Source organism: Polypterus senegalus, chromosome 6 (assembly GCF_016835505.1).
Source record: "Polypterus senegalus isolate Bchr_013 chromosome 6, ASM1683550v1, whole genome shotgun sequence".
Taxonomy (NCBI): domain Eukaryota; kingdom Metazoa; phylum Chordata; class Cladistia; order Polypteriformes; family Polypteridae; genus Polypterus; species Polypterus senegalus.
Genome location: NC_053159.1, coordinates 32,132,988 through 32,158,756, shown reverse-complemented (window position 1 = coordinate 32,158,756; position 25,769 = coordinate 32,132,988). Strand labels below are relative to the sequence as shown.

At 39.0% G+C, this 25,769-nt stretch overlaps 1 protein-coding gene across 10 annotated transcripts in view; it reads left to right on the top strand.

Annotated features, from left to right (window-relative positions):
- The window catches only part of hspg2 (heparan sulfate proteoglycan 2), a 516,773-nt gene that overhangs the window by 146,175 nt on the left and 344,829 nt on the right, over positions 1-25,769 (top strand). For 9 of the 10 annotated variants that reach the window (XM_039755773.1, XM_039755774.1, XM_039755776.1 and 6 more), the window contains exon 4: positions 3,326-3,397. The exons of the other annotated variant lie outside the window; for it this stretch is intronic. In XM_039755773.1, coding sequence (XP_039611707.1) covers positions 3,326-3,397 — 72 coding nt within the window. The remainder of the gene's footprint in view (positions 1-3,325; positions 3,398-25,769) is intronic. 10 annotated transcript variants of the gene reach the window in all.

Below are 25,769 nucleotides of genomic sequence, written 5' to 3'. Positions count from 1 at the left end.
GGCTGTTGTCTTCCTGGAAACCAAATCTTCTTCCAAGGTGCAGGTTTCTATCAGACTGCATCAGGCTTTCCTCCAGGATTCCCCTGTATTTTGCTGCCTTCATTTTACCCCCACAGACCTTCCAGAGCCTGCTGCAGAGAAGCATCCCCAATGCATGATACTGTCACCCCCATGCTTCATGGTGGGGTTGGTGTGTTTTTAATAATTTGGCAAACATATAATTTAATCTAATGGCAAAAAAGCTCAAGTTGGGCTTCATCAGACCATAGAACCTTCTTGCCACTGACTTGTGGGTCTCCTGTGTGCCTTCTAGCAAATTTTAACCGATATGTCATGTGGGTTTATCTCTTTGCTACTCTACCTTAAAGCTGTGACTGGTGAAATAACAGTCGTCTCTCCATTGTTAACCATTGTAGCTTATAACTCCTTCAGAGTTCTCATAGGTCTCTTGGTGGTAGTCATCTTCTTGCATGGTGACTCATTGCTTGTGGTCCGCCTGCTGTATGCAGATTTACAGCTGTGCCATCCTCTTTGTATTTCTTAATAATTCATTTAACTGGACTCCGAGGGATATTCAGTCCCTTGGATAATTTATTGTCTCCGTACGCTGACTTGTACTTTTCAATCACCTTTTCGTGGAGTTGTTTGGAGTATTCATTTCGTAGTTTAGGTCACCATATTGACACCCCACAAGCTGCACCTTCATATTGATACTGCAATCAATTGAAACATTTGGACAGGAGTGTTCCATTGATCTAATTCTGTGATTTCTAAAAACAGTTAGCTCCACCAGTGATGATTTAGGGGTGTCATGAAAATGAATATGAAATTAATTATTTTGTGTTTTATATGTGCAATTCATTTAGACTACATTGCAGGGATATGACTTCACTTTTTCTGAAATCACCTCCACTTTGATTCAATGTTAAGAGCTTTGAGTAGTGATATACAACACAATTAATTTTTCTTATTATCATTACAATGTTGTGTAACAGCAAAATTCTTTTTATAGGCATGGTAATTGGGCTCTGCAGTTTACTGATCTTGAGTCCAGGGTTGTTTGCTGTCTGGATAGTCTCGAAAGCCCCCCTATAAACTTGAGTTGGAATAAGTGCACTTATAATTGTTTTTATGAAAGTACTTTACTTATAAAGAGCTTTGCGATAGTGTCTGCCATGAAAAAGATGCACAGATTCCTTACCCTGTATTCTAATATAAAGCTCATTGTTATAGCTGCTAGTGTGCGAGCCACTTTATAAATAATGATTGCTTGCAGTGCTTTATTTTTAGTGAAATGTAAGATGAAGTAGTAACAAGTTGGGTAAGTTACATTACTAATAATAAGGGCTTGTTACTTGCTTTGTATTGACATTGACGATGATACTTGCAATAAAAATCAATGTGCAAAATTAATTAGATTAGATTAGAGTTCGCACGTGGATAAGTCGGGACTTGATTTTAATGTATAATTTCTGGTATTTTTTAATGTTGGTCGTTTAAGTCGAATGCGGAAAACTCACGCTATTGTCCAAAAAATTACGATATCCTAACTCCCACCTGAGAAAGTAATCACGGAGCACACTACCTTTTTATCTATGTATTGTTCCTGCGTGACCACGCAGTAATACCTGAACTATTCCGAAGCGACGTTTGCACTGATTTGTGTTTTTTGTATCTCACACCCTCATACACCTTTAACATATAAGCATCCCTTATCTACGATGGAGCGTTCAATCAGAAGAAAATATGAAGCTGATTTCAAATTAAAATTCATTGAAGTGGCAAAAGAAATTGGTAACTGTGCTGCTGCAACAAAATTCGATGTGTCTGAGAAACTGGTGCGGGTTTGGAGGAAGTAAGAAAAAAAATGAAGTGTTGTATTTTTGAACGGGCGTATAAGTCGGGGTCTGATTTTATGATCGATTTTTCGGGTTTCAAGACCCGACTTATATGTGAGTGTATATGGTACTTTATTAATCCCAAATGGGACATTCAAATGTATACTACAACAAAACAAAAAACATAGGAATTACTTAAAGTATAAGATAAGACAATAGAATAGAAAGTGTAATAAAAAATATTATGCTAACAAATAACTGAACTAAAGTGAAGTTTGTACCATTATCCTCTGTCTTCTGGTTGGAATAAAGGAAGGGAAGTCAGGGGAAGCGTTGAATTGTCTAAAGACGGCAGGTAGAAAAGATCCCCACAGGCGCTTCTTGATACATGGTGGAGCAATGAGCCCTTGGCTAAAAGGTACTCCAAAACAGTGCCACCTGTAGGGGATGGGCAGAATTATTCATGAGGGTATCCAGTTTTTCTACCATCCCCTTTTCCACAACAGACTTCAGAGTGTCCACAGTTGGTCCTGTGATGGAGGTGACTTTGCGGATAGGTTTTGCATCACCTGAACTCAAGTTGCTTCCCCTGGATAGCACCACGTAGAACAAAACACTGGCTACATCTGACTGGTAAAACATTTCCTGGCAACTTGCTGCATATATCAAAAGATCTGGGTTTCCTCAGGACATACAGTCTACTCTGGATCTTCTTTTACAGTACCATTGTGATGTGAGACCAGTCCAATTTGGTGTTTATATGGACCCCCAAGTGCTTGTAGCACTACACCACCTCCAGGTCCCTCGCCCCAGATGTTGGTTTTAAGGGCTCCTTAACACGCTGGAAGTCCACCACCAACTATTTTGTCTTGTTAATGCTGATCTGCATGTAGTTCTCCCTGAACCACAAGACGAATTCATCCATAAGCCTCCTGTACTCCGAATACTCTTCATTATCAATACAACCTATGATGGAGGCGTCATCTTAGAACTTCTCTAGATGATAAGAGCTCATATTACTCTGGAAGTCTGTTGGGATGAGAAATAAAGAATGACTGCATACAATGAATTTCCTGACTTTTATACTGTGTTGTTATATGCAGATTAAATACACTGGTAAGGCAGTAGATAGGATAAATAAAGCAGTACTTCCGGAAAATATTTTTTAATTTAATATTCTGGTTGGGATTTGTTCAATTGGGTTTCTTATAAAGAAAATTTCCTTAATTAGGGTATCATTTTATCCAGTAAGGATTTTTACAAAACAGAGAGTTTGGTAGGGTTGTACCTTTACAAAACACACGGCTACTGTGTGGAGCATCACTTTCATTTTCTAATTGTCCTTTTTCTTTTCTTTCCTGCTCTATCCCTGCCTTCCATAAAACCTTATCTGTCTGTCTCCCTCTTGTGAATATACACACCCCTTGCATGGCACCTGTTAATTTCCATATTCTCCCTGTTCCTTGCACCTTGACTTGTCCTCACAGTAGCGCCCTTTGGGGAATCACAGACTGTTGAGAAAGTGATCACCTCCGATGACCTGGAGAACAACATTTACAGTAAGTGCTTCTACGGCTCTGCGTACTTGTGATGGATCCAGGCCTTTATTGATGGTGAGTTACAATGCTTTTGAAGGCCATGCTCCTAGAGTGTATCAGGGGGTCTTCTGTTATTCAGCCAAAGCCTGGATGTTCCCTGACGTACATGTGGTTTTATTTCCTCTAGGTAAGCACTAGAGACATGATGTCAACTGTGAATAGTTTTACTGTATTTGTGGAATTTTGAAGCTTTGTAGGACTGAGCAGTAGCAGATACTGCAGCCCACCAGAATCAATATATCTGTATGGTGCTTTGGGTGATAAGCCTAAATGAACGCACAAATACAAATAAATGAGTTATCATCATCAGACCTTGTCTCATTAGGATTTTTCTTTCATAACACTGCAAGTGAAAATAGACACTAGCCTATTATTTTAAAGCTATGGATGATGACATTTTTGATCTGAATATTTGTACTTCATAGGTCTTTTTAGGGTTTCATATACAGGATTGGTACAATATATTCATAGATACACCTGTATGTATACAATCACTGGCCACTTTGTTACGCTGTGGCTCTCTACATAGAAAGGATAATACAGGTTCAGAAAATTGTTAAGCAGACTCTTTGGAAAGGCCTGGTTTTCTGCATTAATTGATAATTAAAAGTCACGCATGTAAATCACAACTATAGACAAACACATTACATTTAAGCTAGAAATACCCAAACAATTTTAATATTTCATGTCTTTACTGAGCACACCCATCAAACATTCACAGTGTACGGTGGCAAAAGTTAATGAACCCTTAGATTTAATGACTGGTCAACCTCCTTTGGAAGCATACAAGCACTTCCAGTAGCTGTGGATTTGACCTGCACAACATTCAGGTGGAATTCTTGACCAGTCTTCCTTACAGACCTGGCTCAGCTTAGCCATACTCTTAGGATGCCTGGTTGGTCTCTTAAGATCATTCAATAGCATTTCTGTTGGTTTAAGGTCTGCACTCTGAGTGGGTCACTCCAATTTTCTTTTTTTGAAGCCACTTTGTAGTATATTTACTTGTGGTCATGGTCCTGCTGTATTGCCTGACTTCTACTGAGCTTCCACTGGTAGACAGCCACTCTGACATTATCCTGTAGGATTCCTTGAAAAAATTACCATGTCGATGAAGGCAAGCTGTTCAGGTCCCAAGGCATCGAAGTAGCTCAGAATCATGATGCTCACTCTCATGAACTTCATTGTTGAGAAGATGTTTTCATGTAGTGCCTTTTTAACTGTATATTCTTCCAGAACAGCTCCACTGTAGTTTCATTTGCCCACAAAATATTTTCCCAGTGGCATTGTGGAGTGTCAAGTTGGTCTTTGGCAAACTTCAGGCATAGAATGATTTTTTTTTTTGGAAAAGATCAGATGCCTGTTTAGTATTGTGTGTATGGTAGGCTCATGAGCAGATACGTTAGAGCCTGTTTCAGTGATTCTTTCGAGTCTTTAGCTGTAACCCTTTTTATCTCATTGAATATTCTGCATTGTGCCTGACTGGACCCCATTTCTAGATAGAGTAGCCACAATACTAAAACTTCTCTATTTTATACACAACTTTGAACTGATGATTGTATAAATTCTTTCAAATTACTTTGAAAGCCTTTCCAGTTTTATTCAAATCAACAAGTCTTGATCATAGATCTTCTGAGGTGTCTTTTTTTGCTTGTGAAAAGCAAACTAAAAATGTTTGAGTCTTATCTTATTGGTGACAGGCATGGGCAGAATTCGTTACCCATCCGGGAGGCCAATGTAATTAAGGAACAATGGGGAGACATTTTATTTGGAGTAGTGGCTTCCCCGATATGCTAGATGGCAGCACACCCAGACCAGGATTTCCACAGGGAAAAATTAGAATTGTAGTGCCTTGGGGCAGCCCGGTTGGGTTCCATGGGGGCCACCAGAGGGAGCTGTTTGGAGTGGTAATCCCTATTTTAAAAGACTTCCGACTAACCCCGAAGTACTTTCATTGGGCTTTGCCCTAGCACCTATGCCTGTTGTCCATTACATTAGTCAATGTAGCTCTAAACTGCACCTCGAATCTCGTTTCATTGGTTGGTCTCCAGGTTTGCTAATTCCTGACTCTAGTTAGCTGTTGTTGAAGCCATCAGCCTAGGGGTTCACATTATTTTTCCAAACTAAATTGTGAATGTCTGAATGATGTGTTCAATGTGTATAATATGTATTGTAACTTAGATGAAAATCAGATCATATACAATTTATATATAAATGTGGTGGTTTCCAAAGGTTGCTCATACTTTTTTTGCCACTGTACATGCAGTCAAGATACTTAAGCTGTTTTGGGGGCTTATGCTTTCAGATACAACAACGATGGCAATGGCAAAAGGTATCCCCCACTGCATAGAAGATTTCAAAATCTTGTAAAGTAAAGTTGGACTTGAGTAATCAAAGTCTGTCAGACTTCAGATTTATGAACATTTGTGAACTCTGTCTGATGTTAGTGACTTAGCTGTGATAAATGTACAGGCGCACACCACGGCTGTCTCTTGGCAGCATTTGAGCGCAGAACATGACACATCAAATGCATCCCTGAGGCTACCCTGGATTAGACTATTTTTATAATGCAGGATTAAAAGGCTGATTTCAGGTCTTCTTTTATAATCACATCTTTTATCTGTTAATGCTCATGTTTGCATTCCTCCTACAGTATATAAGATTTCGACATTTACACAGGCAACAAATGGCATGTGGATGGGAAAGACAGCCTAGACAGGTGACATTTTTATGGTGGTAACACTCTGTAAAACAAGTGATAACTGAGAAACCTTCATGTCTTTTAAGACTTTTTTGATAAGAACACAGAAACAAACATTCAAAGCTAGATATGGCCATGCCGGCAGACATTTTTTTTCCAGCATCCAGCTACAGTAGTTTTGCCTGAGCATTGACATTAACTCCAGTGTGAAATTCAACTACTCCCTACTTTACCTTGGCTTAGTGGCCTGTATTTTTAATGATGTTTCATCCATCACTAATTGCATTTTAAAAACCTAGTCATGGTAATGATCAAGTATTATGTGAAAAATAATTTCAGCCTTAAAAATACAACTGAAACGTATATGGGCTGCATTCTTAAAAAAGAAATCGTATTACAATTACTCTCTGTATAAACATCTATTTCAGAGACTGGGGTCCATATTGTTTTCTTGTTTTCTTAATAGGGATAAAAAAATTACATTGAGGTGTAGCCTTATATTTTTTCTTATTACTGTTATTCTCAAAAAGAAAATCGGTTTTAACACTAGAATTAACAAAGCCTACAAAAAAACTCGTAAATCAAGTCTATCTTAAATCCCTTTGCACCTCTCCGCCAGCGTCTTTTGTCTTGTAAATGTGCCGATCAAGACAAGCAGCAAGAAGCCTACTATTCCGTCCCCCCTCTGCCGCAGAACATGCACAAAGTTCTCCCAGCTCATGCCTTGATTATCTGGGAGGAAAGTGCTGGTGTTTTAGAGTGAAAATAATAGATCGTTATTTGGAACACATGCATTTCATGGGTGTTCAATTTCTACAATAATCTGTGTAAACACATTGTTAAAACAGAAATGTTTTTCATATCTTAGTAATAAATGACAAAATGTAGACATAAACTATATAATGTATGAAGCCTGAAGTCCAAAGATCAAATAAACACTCACAAAAGGTTCAAGGATGATACAACAGCTTTTGTGGTGCAGCGGTAAGAATTGCTGACTTGTAACAAAGAGTCCCCGGTTCGATCCTGACTGCCTCGTACATTTACCAATTTGAGTAGTGAGCTGCTTTTATTGTTAGTTTTATACAATAAACACATACAGTACATTTGGTTTGAGTCTGTAACAGCCGCTGTAAATTTATAGTACTTGTAAAAGTTAGTGTTTTTATTTTTCACTTTTATTCTCTCAGTCACAATCACGATACATACAACCGAACCCCACAAACACAGGGATCTGACGCTGTTAGTTTTTATTTGAAACTGGGAATAACTGTAAATGTGAGTGGTGTTTTGAGACAATTGAACTGGACATTCTTTGATCTGGATGGATTAAAGCTGACACACAAACGCCGGTGAATCTGCCTTTTTCGTATCTCACTGTCACTTGAATTTTTTTTTATTCAGTTTTATTGAGTGCTCCTGCTCACGTTAAATTAGTATGCACCTTTTGGTCCATGATGTCAAAGCCGCAATGACAAAAAAAAACAAAAAAACAGAGACATAGGTATATATGATATTTGGAATTATTCATTTTATGACCTGTATAGTACATTTCGGAAAACATTGTGGCAAAATTATTCATATTATTCATATTCATTTGCATAACATCTTGTGGTTGTAATCAGTGGCTGTGTGTTTTTTTTTTTCCCTGATCTTGCCAGTCCCCACATTTTGCTGTATGGTGGTGTTTGTTTTGTACTCCAGGACATGCAGAGGAAAGAACAGTACAGAGAGGTCAGTTCTGCGCTATATGCAATCATCAGATTCAAATGTTAACAGTTCGCACACACCCAAAGACCGTCCTTCCTACATTTACGACATGTGTACCTGTTGCAATGTACACACTTCTCTCTATGCTTTGTGTGAAGGGATTTAAGGTGGGCTGGATTTACAAGTTTTTTCGTAGGCTTTGGTAATTCTAGTGTTAAAGGTCTTGTTGTTGATTGGTGTGAAGTTAGCCATCATTTGCATAAAATGTAACAAAGCGCAAGAAAAACCATTGGTGAATGGCCTGTTTAATTTTATATTTTGTCCTGGTGATGAGCTAAATTCTCTGCTTTATTTGGCAATTAGATGTCACAAAGAAGTTATGAAGTGGACTCCATTCTTCTGCAGTGCTTTAAGCGTCCTAAAAAGTGTGTACTGATGTATATTGTGTTCAGAGTGACGCATACCCAAATAATGTGGCTCTGATCAAAAATAGCAGGGCATTCTGTGTTTCAGGAAGCCTTTTTTTAAATCCCTGCAGTCCAGTATGATGGATGAAATTGTCTGGACATGAGCTAATGAAAAAAAACACATTTTGTCTTGTAATACAGAGCATACATTTTTTTTTACCTAATTACCTTACTAATATTATTAGTTCACTTCAGCTGCTTGCTGTTGAACATGCTACGTACAGCTCATGGTGGAGGTGGTGTGAAACAGATTACAGCAGACATTACAAAGGTGATTTGAAGTCGATTCATTCTGTGCTCAAAACTGTTAAAAATCTCGACTATCCAGTAGCATCAAAGCCTAAAATTAGTACTGCATTGGTATAGAGGGGGTTTAAATAAATGCCTACCAACAATAACACTTTTACTAACTTAAAAGCACTGTGCTGTTCTCTTCTTATCATATTCTGAAAAACAGGATGTTCATCAACTATAGAAAAATATCAGGCTTCATTCTGTCCAGTTATGGCTTTGCTCCATTGGTTCTTTATTATTTCTCTTTGTTTTTTTAAACTTCAGAAAGCTCTTAACGCTGATTGGTATTGTGAATATAACGGTGATATGCATGTTAGCCTTTTCAAAAGCATAAGGTTATGCGCTGATAAAAAAAATCTAGTATGATCAGTTTATTGTCACACATTACAATCATCAACGTTGCAGAATATTGTTCCTCATTTCTAACAAGAATGACGTCATATGTCGTGTTACATAAAGACACTCCCCAGACCACCGTCTAGCATCTTAACGACTGATAATTAATGGCATAAAATGCGTTTAAAAATACAAAATAGCAACACGTACTGACCAAAAAAAATGAACAAAGCCGCAAATGAGACAAATTCACACAAATTGTTTTATTTTACTTAAATAAAATATAATGGGTTAATTATTGATGGAAAATAAGTTTTTTTAAACTCATATTTTATTTAAGTATGAGTTCTAGATTTTAGTTTGAGGTGCTTGGCCCTTAGGGCATAACTCATCTCCGTTGGTCTTCTACTCTGTAATGACTGAGTATTGTACACAAGGCAATCCACTGAGAGATACAGTCAGCCATGAGCTCTTGTGCAGAAAGTGGATGTGGACATTCATCAGCATTCTGAGGGGTTCTCTCTGGGTATGATGGTGGAGGAATGTTCTTCCACATTGTTTTTCTTTATGGTTTCTGTCACAGTATGGATGGTTACTGCCCGGACAGTCCATGCTGTTTGTTTAAGTTTTATTATATGCTTGGTTGCTCATGTTCTGTACTGTAATCATAATAAATGATTGTTGCATGGAGTAGTTCTCTGAGTTTATAGACCTGAAAGAAGAACGGACGGTTACAAGGAGAATGAGAAACAGATTAGGCCGGGCCCCCTCTCACTCTCAAAAGGAAATGGAGTGACCAGATCAGCTGCACATCTTGATCACACATTTAGATTGAAAAACGGTTTCAGTGATGAACTGAACAATAGATATTGACAATATCAGGGCATGCCACCCATTAAAGTCACATATCTCACAGCATTGGTCTTTTAAGAGGAGTCCAGGAACTGTCTATTTTTATCAAAGTTCTTTAAAAAAGTCAGCTGCTAATTTTGAAATCTCTAAAGATGTTTGTACGTAGAAAAGGTGTGGCTGCAGTCTTCTAAGTGGTCCAGTCTCGGACATTTGGGAATTCTGCTTTCCTGTAACTGTTGGACTCTCATCATGGATTCTTTATCCTCTGTGGGATGCTCTTCCGTAATGGTAAATAACCTTACAATACATTTCTCTTTGAAGTGTGCAAAACAAACATTTCCTGTTTGGCTGAAGGCCAGTGACTACACGGGGCACTTCTGAGTTACCTGACCCGGCGGCCTATTATGTTATACGTGCCTGCATTGTGTTATGTGTGATATCTAAATAAGTGAAGAAGAACTCAATCTGCTGCTTTCCCACTTCTAGCAACACTCAGTACCCTACAATGACCAAACGTAGACAGGATCCTCAAAATGTTTGCATATTTCTTAAGAATAAAAACTGAAATATCCCATTGACACAATTACTTAGTTGAAACCTCTTTGGCAGCAATTCCAGACTGGAGTCTTTTCAAGTAGACGTGACAAGCTTCACACACCTGGATATGGGGAATTTCTGCCATTCTTCTCTGTGAATCCTTTCAAGCTCTGTCAGGGTGGATGGAGACTGTCTATGGATAGCTATTTGCAGGTCCCTCCAGAGATGTTTGATTGTGTTCGAGTTCAAGCTCTGTCTGGGCTTTAAGGACATTCCCAGAATTGTTCCTAAGCCATTCGTATGTTGTCTCTGCTTTATGCTGAGATTATTGTCCTTTTGGAAGGCAAACCTTCGTCCCAGTACAAACTCCAATTGCAAACTCCAATTGGTCTTCTAGGTGCCTTTTACTAAGGAGAGGTATCTGTTTGGTCATGCTGACATTAAGCCCAAATTGGTGGAGTGATTCAGTGGTGGCTGTCCTTCTGGAGGATTCTTCTGTCTTACACAGGTATATAAAACTCAGCCAGGGTGACTATTGAGTTCCTGGTTAACCCTCTTCCCATTGCCCTCCCCACATGAACGCTCAGTTTGGCCAGATGGCTAGTTCTAGGAACAGTTGTGGTTGTCCCAAACATCTTCAGTTTAAACATTTTGGAGGCTACTGTGCTCTTGACAACCTTCTGTGCTGCAAGATTTTTGTTGTAGCCTTTCCCAGATCTTTACTTTGTCACAATCCTCTCTCTAAGTTCTGCTGGCAATTCCTTTGAAATCATGATACATATTGTCAACTGTGGGTCCTAATATAGATGGGTGTGTACCATTTCTAATCACGTCAAATCAATGGAACTGACCACAAGTGGACTTCAAACAAGGTTTAGAAACATCTCAATAATGATGAGTAGAATGGGATGCACTTGAGCCAAATTTTAGGTAGCAAAGGGTCTCAATACTTGTGTCAAAAGGATTTTAGTTTTTTCACTTTCTCGTATACAAAGTATAGGGAAAGTATTGTAATCGTCCAAAGACTCGATGTTAAGATTTTGATGAATCTCAACGTTTTAGACCTCTCTGAGTCTGAAAATACCAATTTTGGAATTATGTCTGTCTGTGTGTATGTAAACATGATAACTTGAGTATGCTTTCACTTAGGTCAACCAAATTTTGCATACGAGTATTAGGTACAAAACATAGATTTCTATCAACTTTTGAGCTATTTCTGTTAACCGTAAGTGGCACTTTACCTTTTATTCATGAGTACAAACCTGTTTGCTACTAGATCATGAACATTCTACATAATTATTATTCTGACTCTAAAGGGGAGTATATTAAAAGAGAAGGACCAGAGAGAGAAAGACAGGTTGGGAGCTTGTGCTGATATAGCACGTTACTGGACCCACCACATGACGCACCACCTGGATTGGACCCAAAGGAGCAGAAAAAGACATATAGTCAAAATACTTGCATATGTCAAAACCAAAAATCAAACCACACTTTGACCATGTTAAAAACAAAACCCCAAAATTGGAGTCAAAAAGCATTGCCAAAAAGTCATAAGCCTGAGTGTATAAAAACAAAATAGCACTAAGTGTTTTCAGGAAATATCCAAAGACTGTCATGAAAGCATGGCTGCCAGTGTCTACCTTTAAACCCGTCGCATTAACGACATCAGATGTCACAACCTCTGTGACCACACCCTGACAACCAGGACCCGCATCTTAGCAATGGGATTCATGAAATGTAAAATATTTTTAACAAATTATATAACCTTCTCGTATAAAAGCAAAGAAGACATTTGGAATCGTCCTAGTCTAAAAGACATATCATAATCTGTTAAAGCTATAAATGAAGGGCAAGAAAAATTGTAAACAAAATTGAATTATAGCAGTTATGAAGCAAAGTACACATTACTGATGACAATCCAATTCTCTACCACAAAATATGTTATTTATTGGATTCCTCTTACCAGATTACCAGATTATTATACAGCCCAACTCCTGTGTTGTTCTGCAGACTGCATCCGTAGTCCTGATCTGTGCTGTGATGCTGAGGTCTCACCTTGTCACGTCACATTGAGTGAGTTAAAGCCTAGGATCATTAAGAACGCTAGCGCTAGTGCAAAGAATTACGTATAGTTTCCTGTTTTGCTGGCACCATAATAATTTCCTATTTATTGTAAAGGCTTTATACTACATGTGAAAAATAAGCTTACCGTTAAATTCATCCTGAAGAGAGATTATTGTCCTAGGTTCTCCAGCGGCAGAGAACATGCACAAGCATCTCTGAAGCATTGAAAGTGCATGCCATGGGGCTCTCTGAAAGTCAGACATGCAGGAGTTTCTTTATGGTTTCGGTGTTTTCATTTTCTTTTGTGGTCATAGTTTTGATTAGAGATCATGTTTAATGTATATTGGTGTTATGCGTGTAGTGTTAGCGTTATCACTACCTAAAGGGTGCCTAGCACTAGACAGGGATTTGGTGCAGTGGCCCATTCCATCCCTCAGGCAGAAATTAGTTGTGTCCTTGGCCAAAGTAAGCCAACAAGGTGATGAATTAGTCTCTATAAGATATACAGTAGGTGTCCCAGGTTGGGGGTGATCATCACCGAGAGGGTGCAGGCGACACTGAGGAGGGAGGCTGGGTGGCACAGCAGTGTCTCAAATTTATCCCGACAAGGCTCCAGTTTTTTGTAAGCATTAGGGTCTTCATTTTTGTGTATTTGTGGCTGTGGCAGTGCCATTTATTTTTATTAATTTTGGGGAGAGCTTTGTTTCTCCAGGACTGTGTTTTATATAGTGAGTTTTTTTTTTCATTTTATGATTTAAATTTTTTGTGATTATTTTTCCTTTGGATTTATTGTTTTTATTTTTCTTCACATATATATATATATTTTTTTTTTTTACAAATTTATACTCTTGAACTGTTTAAATCAATGTTGGAATAAACCACATCCTATTTTGTGCATCTGCCATACTTTTTCTTTAACTTCATTTTCCACCTTTGGTCCTGGACTGTCTCGACGACTAGTAAGGCATCTACCTCTGCAGGTGGCCTGTGACATATGCATTTAGAAGAATAATTAAATAAAAACAAAAAAGGCTTGTATAGCAACAAAAAGTTAAACATATACATGTGCTATGGATATGTGCAAAACGTTTCTGGAAGCAAACATGCCGACTTTGCAATGTCAGCAATCTGAAGAAGCCGGATGTATGAAGTGAGAGGCTTTTCTTGCCTTCCCTGTCAGCCTGCCTCATCTCTTGCAAGCACATGTTTAATACTCAGGGTACTTCTATGGTATTAAAGGAGACTAACCCTTAGTTTGGAATGAATGTCAAGAATTTGATGGTGTGTTATCTGTACAAGTGCAAAAATACATTTCACTTGATAGCCTGTGTTGCATTAGCTTACAGAAACTACAACAATCGTTATTTATATGGCACATTTTCATCCAAACAATGTAGCTCAAAGTGCTTTACAAGATGACAAAAAGAAAGTTATATAACATGAAAAGCAAATAAGATTAGGCAATAATGTTAAAGAGAAAAAATACAAGATCAGATGGCTTGGAGGACATTCTAGTTAGGCTGGAGATAAAAACAGAATCTGCAGGGACTCCAAGGCCAAAAGTCTATCCAGCTGCCGCAGGGCATTCTACATAACATAAATTGTCATAAATCAATCCTCTTTATTTCCAGACTTCACGTGATCATATTTGAAGATGTTGGTCTTGTAGATAACTGAGACACCTGCCTTAAATCCATCAATGCAAGGGCCTACATGGTGTCTTGATCAGATGGTGGTGGCACAGGCCCACAGGAGAACCAGAAAAGACAGCGGAGCATAGTAGAGATTAATACAGATTGTGGATCCCTGAAGAATATAACTCTATGCCCATATACAGTAGTCTATTAGGAATACAACTAAGATGTATCTGCGAAAAAGCCAGAGTTTTTAGCAGTTTTTTAAAATGATCCACAGTATTAGCCTGGCAAATTTCTATAGGTAAAGTATTCCAGATTTTAGGCCCATAACAGCAATAGGCCGTATCACCACTTCTTTTAAGCTTGGCTCTTGGAATTATAAGCAGACCTCCATTCGAAGATCTAAAGTTACGATCTGGATTGTAGGGTGATAGGCATTCCAAAATATAGGATGGAGCGAGATTATTTAAGGCTTTGTAAACCATTAGTTGTATTTTAAAGTCAATTCTGAATGACATGGGTAACCAATGTACCGAAGCTATAACTGGTGAGATGTGCTCAGATTTTCTTTTTCTAGTTAAGATTCTTGCTGTTGCATTCTGTACTCATGGTAACTGATTAATGTCTTTCTTAGGTAGTCCTGTAAGGAGTGCTTTACAGTAATCTAGTTGACTAAAAACAAACATGTGAACTAATTTTTCAGCATTCAGAAGTGTAACTTTTGCCATACTTCTTAGGTGAATAAGACCCAGTAATCTGGTTGATTTGCAGTTTAAAGTTTAGGTCAGAGTCAATGATTACCCCAAAATTCTTTACCTCCGTCTTGACTTTTAAGCCTAAGGGTTCAAGTTTATTTCTAATACCCTGGCTATATCCATTTTACTGCAGGCATCACCTATCTCTGTAGACCACACCAGCCTGAATGTAATACTGGGCAACTTTCCATCAAGAATTTTTCATAGGATGCTTTTCATAAAATAACTGGAGACTTTCAATGGCACAATAACTTTTGTTAAGAAATTATAAGAAACAAATTCAGTATTAAAGAATTATCTCTCTAAATGGAGGGTAGGTTTTTTCTATCATTTGAAACTCTGTACTTGAAGTTTGCTGGTACTCACTGGTACGCACTGCTGGGTCCTTTTTCAATTTGAACACAGAGCACTGGCACCTTTTCTTAGCATGCCAGTGAGTACTGGCACCTCTTCAGGTATCTTCATGAAGGACTACCCTTCCTATGCTTCAATCGACTGTCATTGTGTTGAGAAGATCTGCGTTTCACTATGCCTACACTTTTTTCTTAGAGTACTAGTCAGTACCGGCACCTGTATGTGAATCTTCAAGAGGGACAAACACAGCTATTTGATCAACTAGTAATTTTGTTTCCACTTCATGCACTGTTGCAACTGTAATGTTTCACTTCCAATAAACAAAGCAGCAATGTGGAAGGATATGTCTAACAGATGGGGCTTTGACTGCTAGCATATTGTTTGAATTTATGTTGAGAAATTGCTTCCTGCTCAAAGGCTATGGCTGTGACAATCGGATTTACAATAACTTTACTAATGCCCGTCCTTACGGTTTATGTTGTGTTCTGATTCTATCACAGAGGTAGCTGCTGGAGTCAACTGATTTGTGAAAGCCCAACCTGATTCTTGTTATCCTCTCCCTAGAAGCTGGGTTGCTGCCTACAGCTCAAGGAAATTAGGAGCTTGCAGTGGTGAAAGTATCATTTGTATGTACTCCCTTTATATAATGCACTTCAGCTTGAGGTATTTTACAGGAACAGAGCTGTAGAACAACAACAACAACAATACAACAATTTACTTCTTGTACAGCCCAAACGCACACAAGCAATGACTCAATGGGCTTTAACAGGCCTTAATTTTTGATAGCCCCACAAACTCAACTCTCTAAGAAGACTAGAAAAAAAAAATCTTGTAGGGGAAAAAATGGAAGAAATGTTGCAATTTAGAGAGAGACAGACAGACAGACAGAATCCCTTTCAGGTAGGCTGGGCATGCAACTGGTGTGAAAAAATGGGGGGATACAACACATAAAAACAGAACACAAGTAATCCTCTTCACAGAGCTATATGGCCAATCTATCATTGCCACCTCAGTAATGCAATACAACAGTATTAATTACTTTGTTCTTGTAAAACCATCCTCACCAAGTGCAGGCATAGACTCTCAAGGCAAAATACACGAATAGGTTATGCCACTCACTAAATGCAGAGCTATCAAATACAAAAATGCAGATTTGTTCAAATACATCAAAAATAAGTAGAACCTACTTAACATAAATGAAAAACTTCAATCCCTGTCCATCTAATTGTAGAACCACAGCCAGGTTGCAGAAAAGAAGTCAGATGAGCCAATCACAGGCAGAGTCCTGGAGTCCTCAGCCAACAAGGTGCCTCCCCCTATTGGCCATTCTACAGCTGAGTCAGTGCTGGACTGGCCAATCTGATGAAAGGATCTTTCTAACCGAAGATTCAAAATGTCGTACACGTGTTATTTATTTATTTATTTATTGACATTGGTTGGGAAATTACTTCATGGTTGGTAGATGGACATTATGTTTTTTTTTTTTTGTCATGCCCTGCACAGGGAAAGGTGAAAAGAATGAACAGAGATGACCAGGAGAGGAAATGTTTGAGAAAGCCAGAAATCCATAACCAACAGTCAGCCCTATCAATCAGTAAAATTAAGCTACAACCAAAAAACTCATAGTCTTTCTGAAGAAAACTAAATAACACACAAGCACCAAAGCTTTTCTTAGAATATTCACAAACTCAGATGATGATGAATCCGAAAATGTTGATTTTTATAATGCATGAATTTCATGGCCGCTGTCCATAGCAACCAATGTTTCAAAGCAAAATGGCAGTGAAAAAGCAGTAGAACAATTGTCATAGCTGAAAACAGTTTCAAAGAAATGGGTAAATTCAAAAATTGGACAAAATGTCTCAAAAAACCCATAACAGCTAAGAAAGGACCTGAAAACAAATATGCAAAAAAATAAAATAAAATAAAAAGGCCCAACATTCAAAAATCACAACACTTTTATGCTGGAAACATGGGACCACATTGCTCTTTAAGGGTCAAGATCAGGAGGACCAGGATGTGGCCAGTTGTTATCCTCCAGGCTACATGATCCTTCACTGGAAGAGTTTCTAGATACAAGGACACGAAAGGAAATCATCCCATCAGCATGGTAGACATGGAAGAAAATATCAAACACTTGTGGAGCACAATTTCAGTGCTCTCCTGTATCTTCTCTCCCTTCTTTGCTATTTTTTATGTCTGGTACTCCCTTGACGTTACTCCAGAGATGCCACAGTGTGCTGTCTTATTACAGTATTTAGAGAATATTCCTTACTAAATAGTTTTATTATCTTAAATGCTATAAATGGAAATTAGTAGAATGGCCATTTTTAGACAATTCTGTTATCTATTAGTACAGTGTTTCTCAACCACTGGATACTGACCCACTTTTGGGTTGGCCTTAAGTTGCTATTGTGTATGATACTACTGAGTTGCTTGATTCACCACAGGGAAACCCAACCTCCACTCTGATGATCGTACACGATTCTCTAAAGGGGAACCCCTTCACTCCGATGATCGTGCATGATTCAACATGGAGACCTCCTGCAGTGGGTCACGAAGAGTGGTCATGGCACCAAGAAGGTTGAGAAACACTGCATTTGTAATAATTTGTGATTATATGAGAAGATGATTCAATAGTGGATAACTGTTTTGTTGCAGATAATTTAATACTAGCTCAGATATCTAGGTGTATGTTCATCTCAGACACATGGATTTTTATAAAGGGTAATGAACACATATTCAAAACCTCAATTTCTTGCAATTCACAAGAGGAGTTACCAGAAGTAATTTCTTTAATAGCGCTGTTGCCTCGCAATTAAGAAACCTGCGTACGCTTCCCGGGTCCTCCGTGCGTGGGTTTCCTCCCACAGTCCAAAGACATGCAGGTTAGGTGCATTGGCAATCCTAAATTGTCCCTAGCATGTGGGTGTGTGTGTGTGTGTGTGTGCGTGTGTGCCCTGCGGTGGGCTGGCACCCTGCCTGGGGTTTGTTTCCTGCCTTGCACCCTGTGTTGGCTGGGATTGGCTCCAGCAGACCCCCGTGACCCTGTAGTTAGGATATAGCGGGTTGAATAATGGATGAATGGATGGATTTCTTTAACTATATTTTTTAGCAAAAGTACTAGTGAGCATACAACTGAATATCTGACATATGAATTATGCAACATTTTTTTTATGGACATTTTGATGATGTTTGCTGTTGGTTCAATGCTGCTCCCCATAGAAGCCTGTTGTGTCCAGAACTGTGTTACCTCTGTTTTCCATAAAAGTATAGTTAGTTTCTTTGACAATTTTATTTCTATTTTTTGTTTTCTTGATTTCTCTCTGTGTGTCCTGCGGTGGGTTGGCACCCTGCCCAGGATTGGTTCCTGCCTTGTGCCCTGTGTTGGCTGGGATTGGCTCCAGCAGACCCCCGTGACCCTGTATTCGGATTCAGCGGGTTAGACGATGGATGGATGGATGGATGGATGGATTTCTCTCTGATTATGTGTTTAAAATTCCCTTTTGTGTTGGTCACTAGCTGGCCATTTCTTTTTTTAATGTATACAGTCCTACCACTCATGACTTGTCTTCTCATTTGTCCTTTCTCTAAAGTCACACAGATCATTTTCTGTTTCACTTTTAAGGCCAGCCGGTCCCAACAGAAATGCAGACCTCTTAAAATACTGATGTACTGTATGTGGCAAAAAAGACCCCTAAGGTGGCAACTCATGCAACCAAAGTCATTTGTAAGCATAGGCTATTGAACTTAAACATCATAGTACAACAGCAGAAAATTTCAAACTCTAGTGCTGCAAAAGCACCAGTCATTGTAAGGGATTCTTATATTGGTGTAAGTTAATTTTTGACCTAGAGCCTAGCTCATTCAATACAGATAAACATAAAATAAGTTTAATTACTCCTGTTTTTGTAAAAAGCCTTTTTCTTTGTAACCATAGCTGATGATTATTTCAAGGCGATGCCTTTTTTTAATAAATGAAGATGGCAATCGTTAGAAGCTAAATAAATCAAGTGAGCAAAAGAGGTAATCATTAGAGGAAAGCACGTAAATATTAAAGCACACAGGCATCAACATTTAAAAATAGAGATCTGATATGAATATCAAGTCCAGAGCAGAGTGAACCACCCAGTTTTCAGAAGAGGCCTACGTATCCTCCGGTGGTCTGTGCATAATCTGTACCTGATGTGATTACTGACCAGAGCCGGTATCTTCATTTCAGAGAAAATGGATTGCAACATCTGGCCCCTGGCTCCAGAGTTCTGGAATGAAATTGACTGAATAAGACATTTAGTATCACTGACCCAGCTGCGCCGTTTCAGAAAGTTTTAAAGGGAACTCTTTGTTTAGGTTTCGTACCAAGCTGTACCTACCTTGTATAATTTGTTTCTTTTATAGGATAATGTAGAGGGAGTGATCCCAGCTAAAAGGTTTTGCTGTCATTAACTGCAGATGTCTTCCAAAATCAAAGCACGCAGTACCACCTTCCACTATGATAGCAGCACCTTCAGTCAGGAAATCTGCTATTTACAGTGTAGTATTCAGATAAGTGCTTAACCCTAAAACCTCGGAAAACCCCACAGGGGTCACAGTTACAGTCATGAGGGACATGTTGGACAGTCGTGGGAACTAAGGTGCTTCTAGGTTAACTATTACGACTGTGGGTGGTGACATCCTTTGCATGGCTCTGCCGCTCGCGTATGGGGAAGCGGATATACAATTTAAACAGATTGTTGATTTCATGGGAATTGTTACATATGCATTATAGAACTAACTATTTTACATTACAGCGAGTAATTAACCATAGTAAAAAATAGAAAAACGTAATAAATTGAAAGAAAATTATGTTTGATGTTGCTTTAGAGGTATTCATTGCGTTATAGGTTTTCATTTTGTTCGGCTTTGAACTTAACAAGCAAATACTTTTTAAACTTACACTTTTACTATAACACCTCAGTAAAAACAATATTTGGAATTAACTTTTCATCAATATCGCAGTGAATTTTGATTCCGTGTTTGGAGTTACATTGTGACAACGCAACATATAACTGCCCGTGAGTGAATATTGTTTCTTTCTCTCTAATAAATAAATCGACTTTTTCGAATGTTTGTCCCTGTGATTTGTTAATTGTCATAGGAAAAGCTATTCTAATGGGAAACTAAACGTTTTCATACAAATGGCATATCAAGATCTCCTTTGGTGTCTAATGTTATGTTCAGAAGATGTACTATATGACCTTTTTTGTTGCCTGTTAAAATTTTACATGTCGATATTGTTTACGATACATCCTTCTTTCAACAGTAATTCGGCCAATGGAAGACTGGACAGTGTTAACAGTTTTAGATATTCTACGGGATATTGTCAGTTGATGTTTTCATCTTCCGCACCATCACCACCAACTTTTTCAGCATAGTCTATTGATACACATATAACCAATTTTCCATGTATATGATCAACAATTTTCGCATTAATTCATTTGACTTCATCGTTTCTCTGTGCTAGGATTGCCTTTGTACTCACTTCTTCTGTTGATAACCCTTCAGGATGAAATTCTTCAATAAGATTTGGACATAATAAGTCTTTTTTTGGGAACTTAAAGTGAGGAGGAGGAGGTTAGGAGCACACGCAGATACAGCACATTGTCGCACCCACCACACGACAAACCAACTCAGGATCCCAGATTAGGACCTGAGTGGAGCCATTCAACGGGTGACACCTCAGTACCACACTAGTTCAGATGGAGTGAAACCAGTGTGAGTTTTTTATGTGGCTGGAGTGCCAATTCTGCCACCAACCCCCAAGAGGAAAACCTAAAAATTTATAAGAGCCGAGAGTGCAGGAAGTGTGTCTGACAAACGCATTCACACGAATTAGAGGTGAGAGAACTGTGGGCATGGGCTGTTAACCATAAATGGTTGAGAGAAGGGTGGGACTTGAAAAACTCTCTTGGTAATAGTCTCGTCTCAAGATTTTCTTTTATAATAGAGAGATTTATTTATTTAATCGCTTACTTATTGAGATACTGCAAAAAGCCAAATTTCCTCCATAGGAACAAAAAAAGATCTATCTATCTATCTATCTATCTATCTATCTATCTATCTATCTATCTATCTATCTATCTATACATCCATCCAGTTTAAGGAGTATGGGCATGAATAGGGTTGGCCATTTCAGCGAGGTGTGTGCCTAACCTTGGATAGTTAATAATATATCTACTGAAGTGCTTAAGTGTCCCTTCTGCTGAGAATCAATGTCTGATATCCCTTATGGGTTCTATGGTTAATCATAAAACTCCTCAGTTCCTTTTTGAAGTCTGCTGTCCTTTATAGTCATTGTTATATCAGGGTAAACAGACAAAGACCTTTATGCTCCATATTTTTCTTCTACACCTGTTCAAAAACATGCAGGTTAGGTGCATTGGCAATACTAAAATTGGCCCTAGTGTGTGGTTGGTGTGTGTGTGTGTGTGAGTGTGTGGGCGCACCCTGCGATGGACTGGTGCCTCTCTCCAGTGGATTGTCCCTGTTTTGCATCCTATGTTAGCTGGGTTAGGCTCCAGCACACCCCCTGACCCTGTTCAGGAATAAGGAGACTAGGAAATGACTAAATGATTGGTGCGTTTTTAATAATGCTTATAAGAACATTTGAAGAAAGTGGCAACTGAGTTCATACCGAATGGTGAAGAATGCCATGCTAAGTTACAACCATTAAACTAATCACAGACATTTAACAATTCTACTAAAACCATTTTTTGGTACTAAAAACATTTGAGTGGTACATGTTGTAGAACATGTCATTGTCTGATAACTTGTCATGTGGGCAGTGATGATGGTTACTTTCCTAAGTGTCCTGAGCATGGAAAAGGAGCTAAATTAATAACATGTATTATTATTATTACTATTATTTTTATTATTAATGTATGAGCGGATGAACAGAAATTCACAGAATCGGTCAATGGCATAGGAGTAGGGTGAGGTTGTTAAAGATGCCACTAGATATCGTATGCCTATGTTTTGGTTGATCAGACCTCAGAGTGGCATTGTGCTGAGTTGTTCAAGTGCATATTACAGACATTTATTATACAATCGTGCATTTGACTTTGGTGATTTTTTTTTTTTTGTACAAACCACCATGGAAGATATTCAAGAGATAATGATGATCAACCTTCTTCAACATTGACTGACTTGTTCATAAAGAGTTTGTTCTCTGTTAATCAGCAATATTACACTGAACTGCTGAAGCCTCCATGGAAAACACAGAATAGTGTGCCCACAACTGAATTTTACACAATGCCAACTCACCTGCACACACCACAGTATCAGTCAAAAAAGTTTTTGACTGAAAACAAAGTGGTTGTTGCTTCTCACACCCCATAATCATCAGACCTCGCTACCTGAATCTTTTGGTATGGGAAATTAAATTTGAGACTAAAGGGAAGAATACATTCAGGAACAAAATGGCACAGGCTAAAGGCAAAAGTGAGTACAGCAATGTGAGAGACCCTGAGACAAGTGTGCTGCATTTCAAGGAGAGTGTCTTGAAGCTGACTTAAAGGAAATTGAGGTAACGTTTATAATAAATAAGTCTTCTTTTTTTAACAATTCTGCGAATTTTTGGGTGCCTACTTGTATACCTATGTCTTTGTGTTTTTATCGGCTGATGTAAAAAGCCTTCTTATAGTGTTGGAATGATTTTTCATACTCACTGATTGCTTGTTTGTAGGCTGCAGAGAGAATTGGTGCAACATTTGCTTGCATTTATAATGAAGAAATAAAGCTATTTTGGTTTTGTTGACACATAAAACATTATAGTAAGTTATGGGAAAGCTTAGCCCACCCACTGCCTAAATGCTTATTACTAGTGGCATGGAACAGTGATCTGTTATCAGTACACCGAGACCACCTCTAATTACCCAGCTATTTTCAAATAAAGAGAACAGAAATGCTCTTCTGTCAAAAAGAAGCCATAATAACACTTCTATTTGATAAACTGTAGAGATATTCTCTAGCCAAACATTCTACAGACACAAAATGCTCCTATTGTAAATGGTTTGGCTCTGTTTCATAAACTCAGATTGTAACCATAGCCCCTTAAAGTGCACATGCAAGCAGCTGAATTACTAGGTGCCTTTGCGCTGTTTAATGTAGAGACAGTACAGCTTCAGGGGGTTCTAAAATAAATGAACCCGTTTAACTCATTGGATCAGGCCGTGTTCAGAAGTCACTAAGAAGGCTAACAAAATATTAGGTTATATAGCGCCCTGAAGTGTAGACTGCAAGACTAACGAGGTTCTGCTCAAACTTTATAACACACTGGTGAGGCCTCACCTGGAGCACTGGGTACAGTTTTAGTCTCCAGGCTAGAAAAAGGACATAGCAGTGCTAGAAAAGGTCCAGAGAAGAGCGACTAGGGTGATTCCAGAACTACAGGGGACAAAATGTGAGGAAACATTAAAAGAGCTGAGCCTTTTCAATTTATGCAAAATTTTGATTAAGAGGAGACATAAATGAAGTCTTTAAAGTTATGAAGGGAATTACAGTCCGTTAATTTAAAATGAGCTCATCAAGAACATGGGGACATAATTGGAACCTTGTTGAGGGTAAATTTCACACAAACATTAGGAAGTTTTTCCTCACACAGAGAATCATAGAAACGTTTATTACATTACCAAATATTATGGTAGACAGTTAAACTTTAGTGACTTTCAAATCTCGGCTTGATATTATCTTGGAGGAATTCAATGGATAGGATTGGCAAGATTTGTTAGGCTGAATGGCCTGTTCTCGTCTAGATGTTTCTAATGTTTGTGTTGTGGAGACATCCCAGATGCTCCTAACATCATTGGTGGGTGATTTCTTTAATAGCAGATTTGAAATTGCTATCAGCCTGTAAGGGTGTTTCTCTTTTAGACAGGTGGCACTAATAAATAATTAAATAATTGTAGCAATAAATAATTAAATTCATCGGCATCTAGATATGCTTAGAGGCTACAGTTCCTGGTCAGCCATGTGAGCCTTTATGATGAATCCATCTTCTGCAGTCATTTCTATGTTACCAATTGCTCTCTTTAATGTATTCCAATTCTAAGTCAACATTTACTACCTCCTTCCATGTTTTCCTAGGCCTGACTTTGGGCTGCCTTCCGCTAACTTGCAAGGTCATGACATTCCTGATCCACATGTCTTCATCTTTTCTTTGCATGCATCCAAAGCAGCGTAAATGACTTTCCCTCATTTCTTCTTCTTCTGCATCTTTCACATCCAACATACTGTGAATTTCATGACTCGTTCTGTGTTGTCTCAGTGACACACCGGCCATTCCTCTCGGCATGTGGTATAGTGGGTCCACAGTGCTCTCAGTAAGGGCCAGTTTTTAAATAAATAATCACTGCACTCGAGGTGGCTTCGTGAGGGGCGTAGTGGTTGTAGCAAGCCATGGGGCGATCTGCGGTGTGGGCGTTGGTCACCGAGTGCACAGGTGAGGAACTGCCCACATCCATGATTTATTCCCGTTGGCTAATGTGCTGCAGGTGCTATGGTCCCTTGCTATATAAAAAGAAGCGCCAGCCAGATGGAAAAAAGGATATAGATCAGAAATGAAAAGAAGAACGAAAAGGACGGAGGTTACAGGGAGCGAGAGAGCGAGCAGGTCGGTGCAGCAGGAAGCAGGCGAGCGAGCGCTCATAGGCAGCTGAGAAGACAGCCTGGGTGTTAGGCCGACACCCAGGACGTAGTAGTTGTTGTCGCTCCCGCTGAGCAAGCATGTAGCAGGAGTGACCAAAGAAGAAGACAGGTGACTCCGCATGGGGCCGCGGATGGCAGCGGGAGTCAGGATTTGGGATGTGGTGTCCTCCACGTGAGAGCCTTGGCCGTGTGAGGAATTCCCAAGTCACGGTCTGGAGGGAACCAAAGCCAGGGATCGGGACACCGCCAGATCTGTAGTGGAGTGAAGGTCAGCTGCAGGTAGAGCGGCTCCCCTGTTGCGAATCCTGGACAGGGAGAAGCAGGGGAGTCACCAGTTAAAAGAAGACACCCGGCTTCCAAGTAGCGATGGGAGCATGGAGCCGAACCCACATCGTCACACAGCATCCTCATCTCTGTTCACTGTATGGCCGCAACTTCCTCATGTTTTACAGCTGATGTCTCACAAGCATACAGCATGGCTAGCCACACACATGGTTTATACACTATCCCTTTCATTTTTAGAGAGAAGCACTCCAGAGAGTTTTCTAAACATTGCCAATGCACATCTTATTCTTGCAGCAACAGCGTCCTTCCATTCTGCTATGGCACTCAAAGTGTCCACGAGGTAAATAGAAAGTATCAGAGACTTCATAGCTGTGGCCACTAACAGTGAGCAACATGATTTTTGGACTTTCTGTCAGATTACCTTTACTCTTTACTTTTGCATACTTAACCGTCTGCCACATTTTCCAAGGCTTCTTTGATTCCACTGCACCAGATTTGACAACTATTACACTGAATTGAGTTTTCTCCCCATGATAGAGCATGGAAACCTACAGTGTCTTCTATAATATTTGGGACAAAGACACATTTTTCCTTGATTTACCCCTCTGCTCTACGGTTTAAAATTACAAATCAATCAATTCAGACGTGATTAAAGTGCAC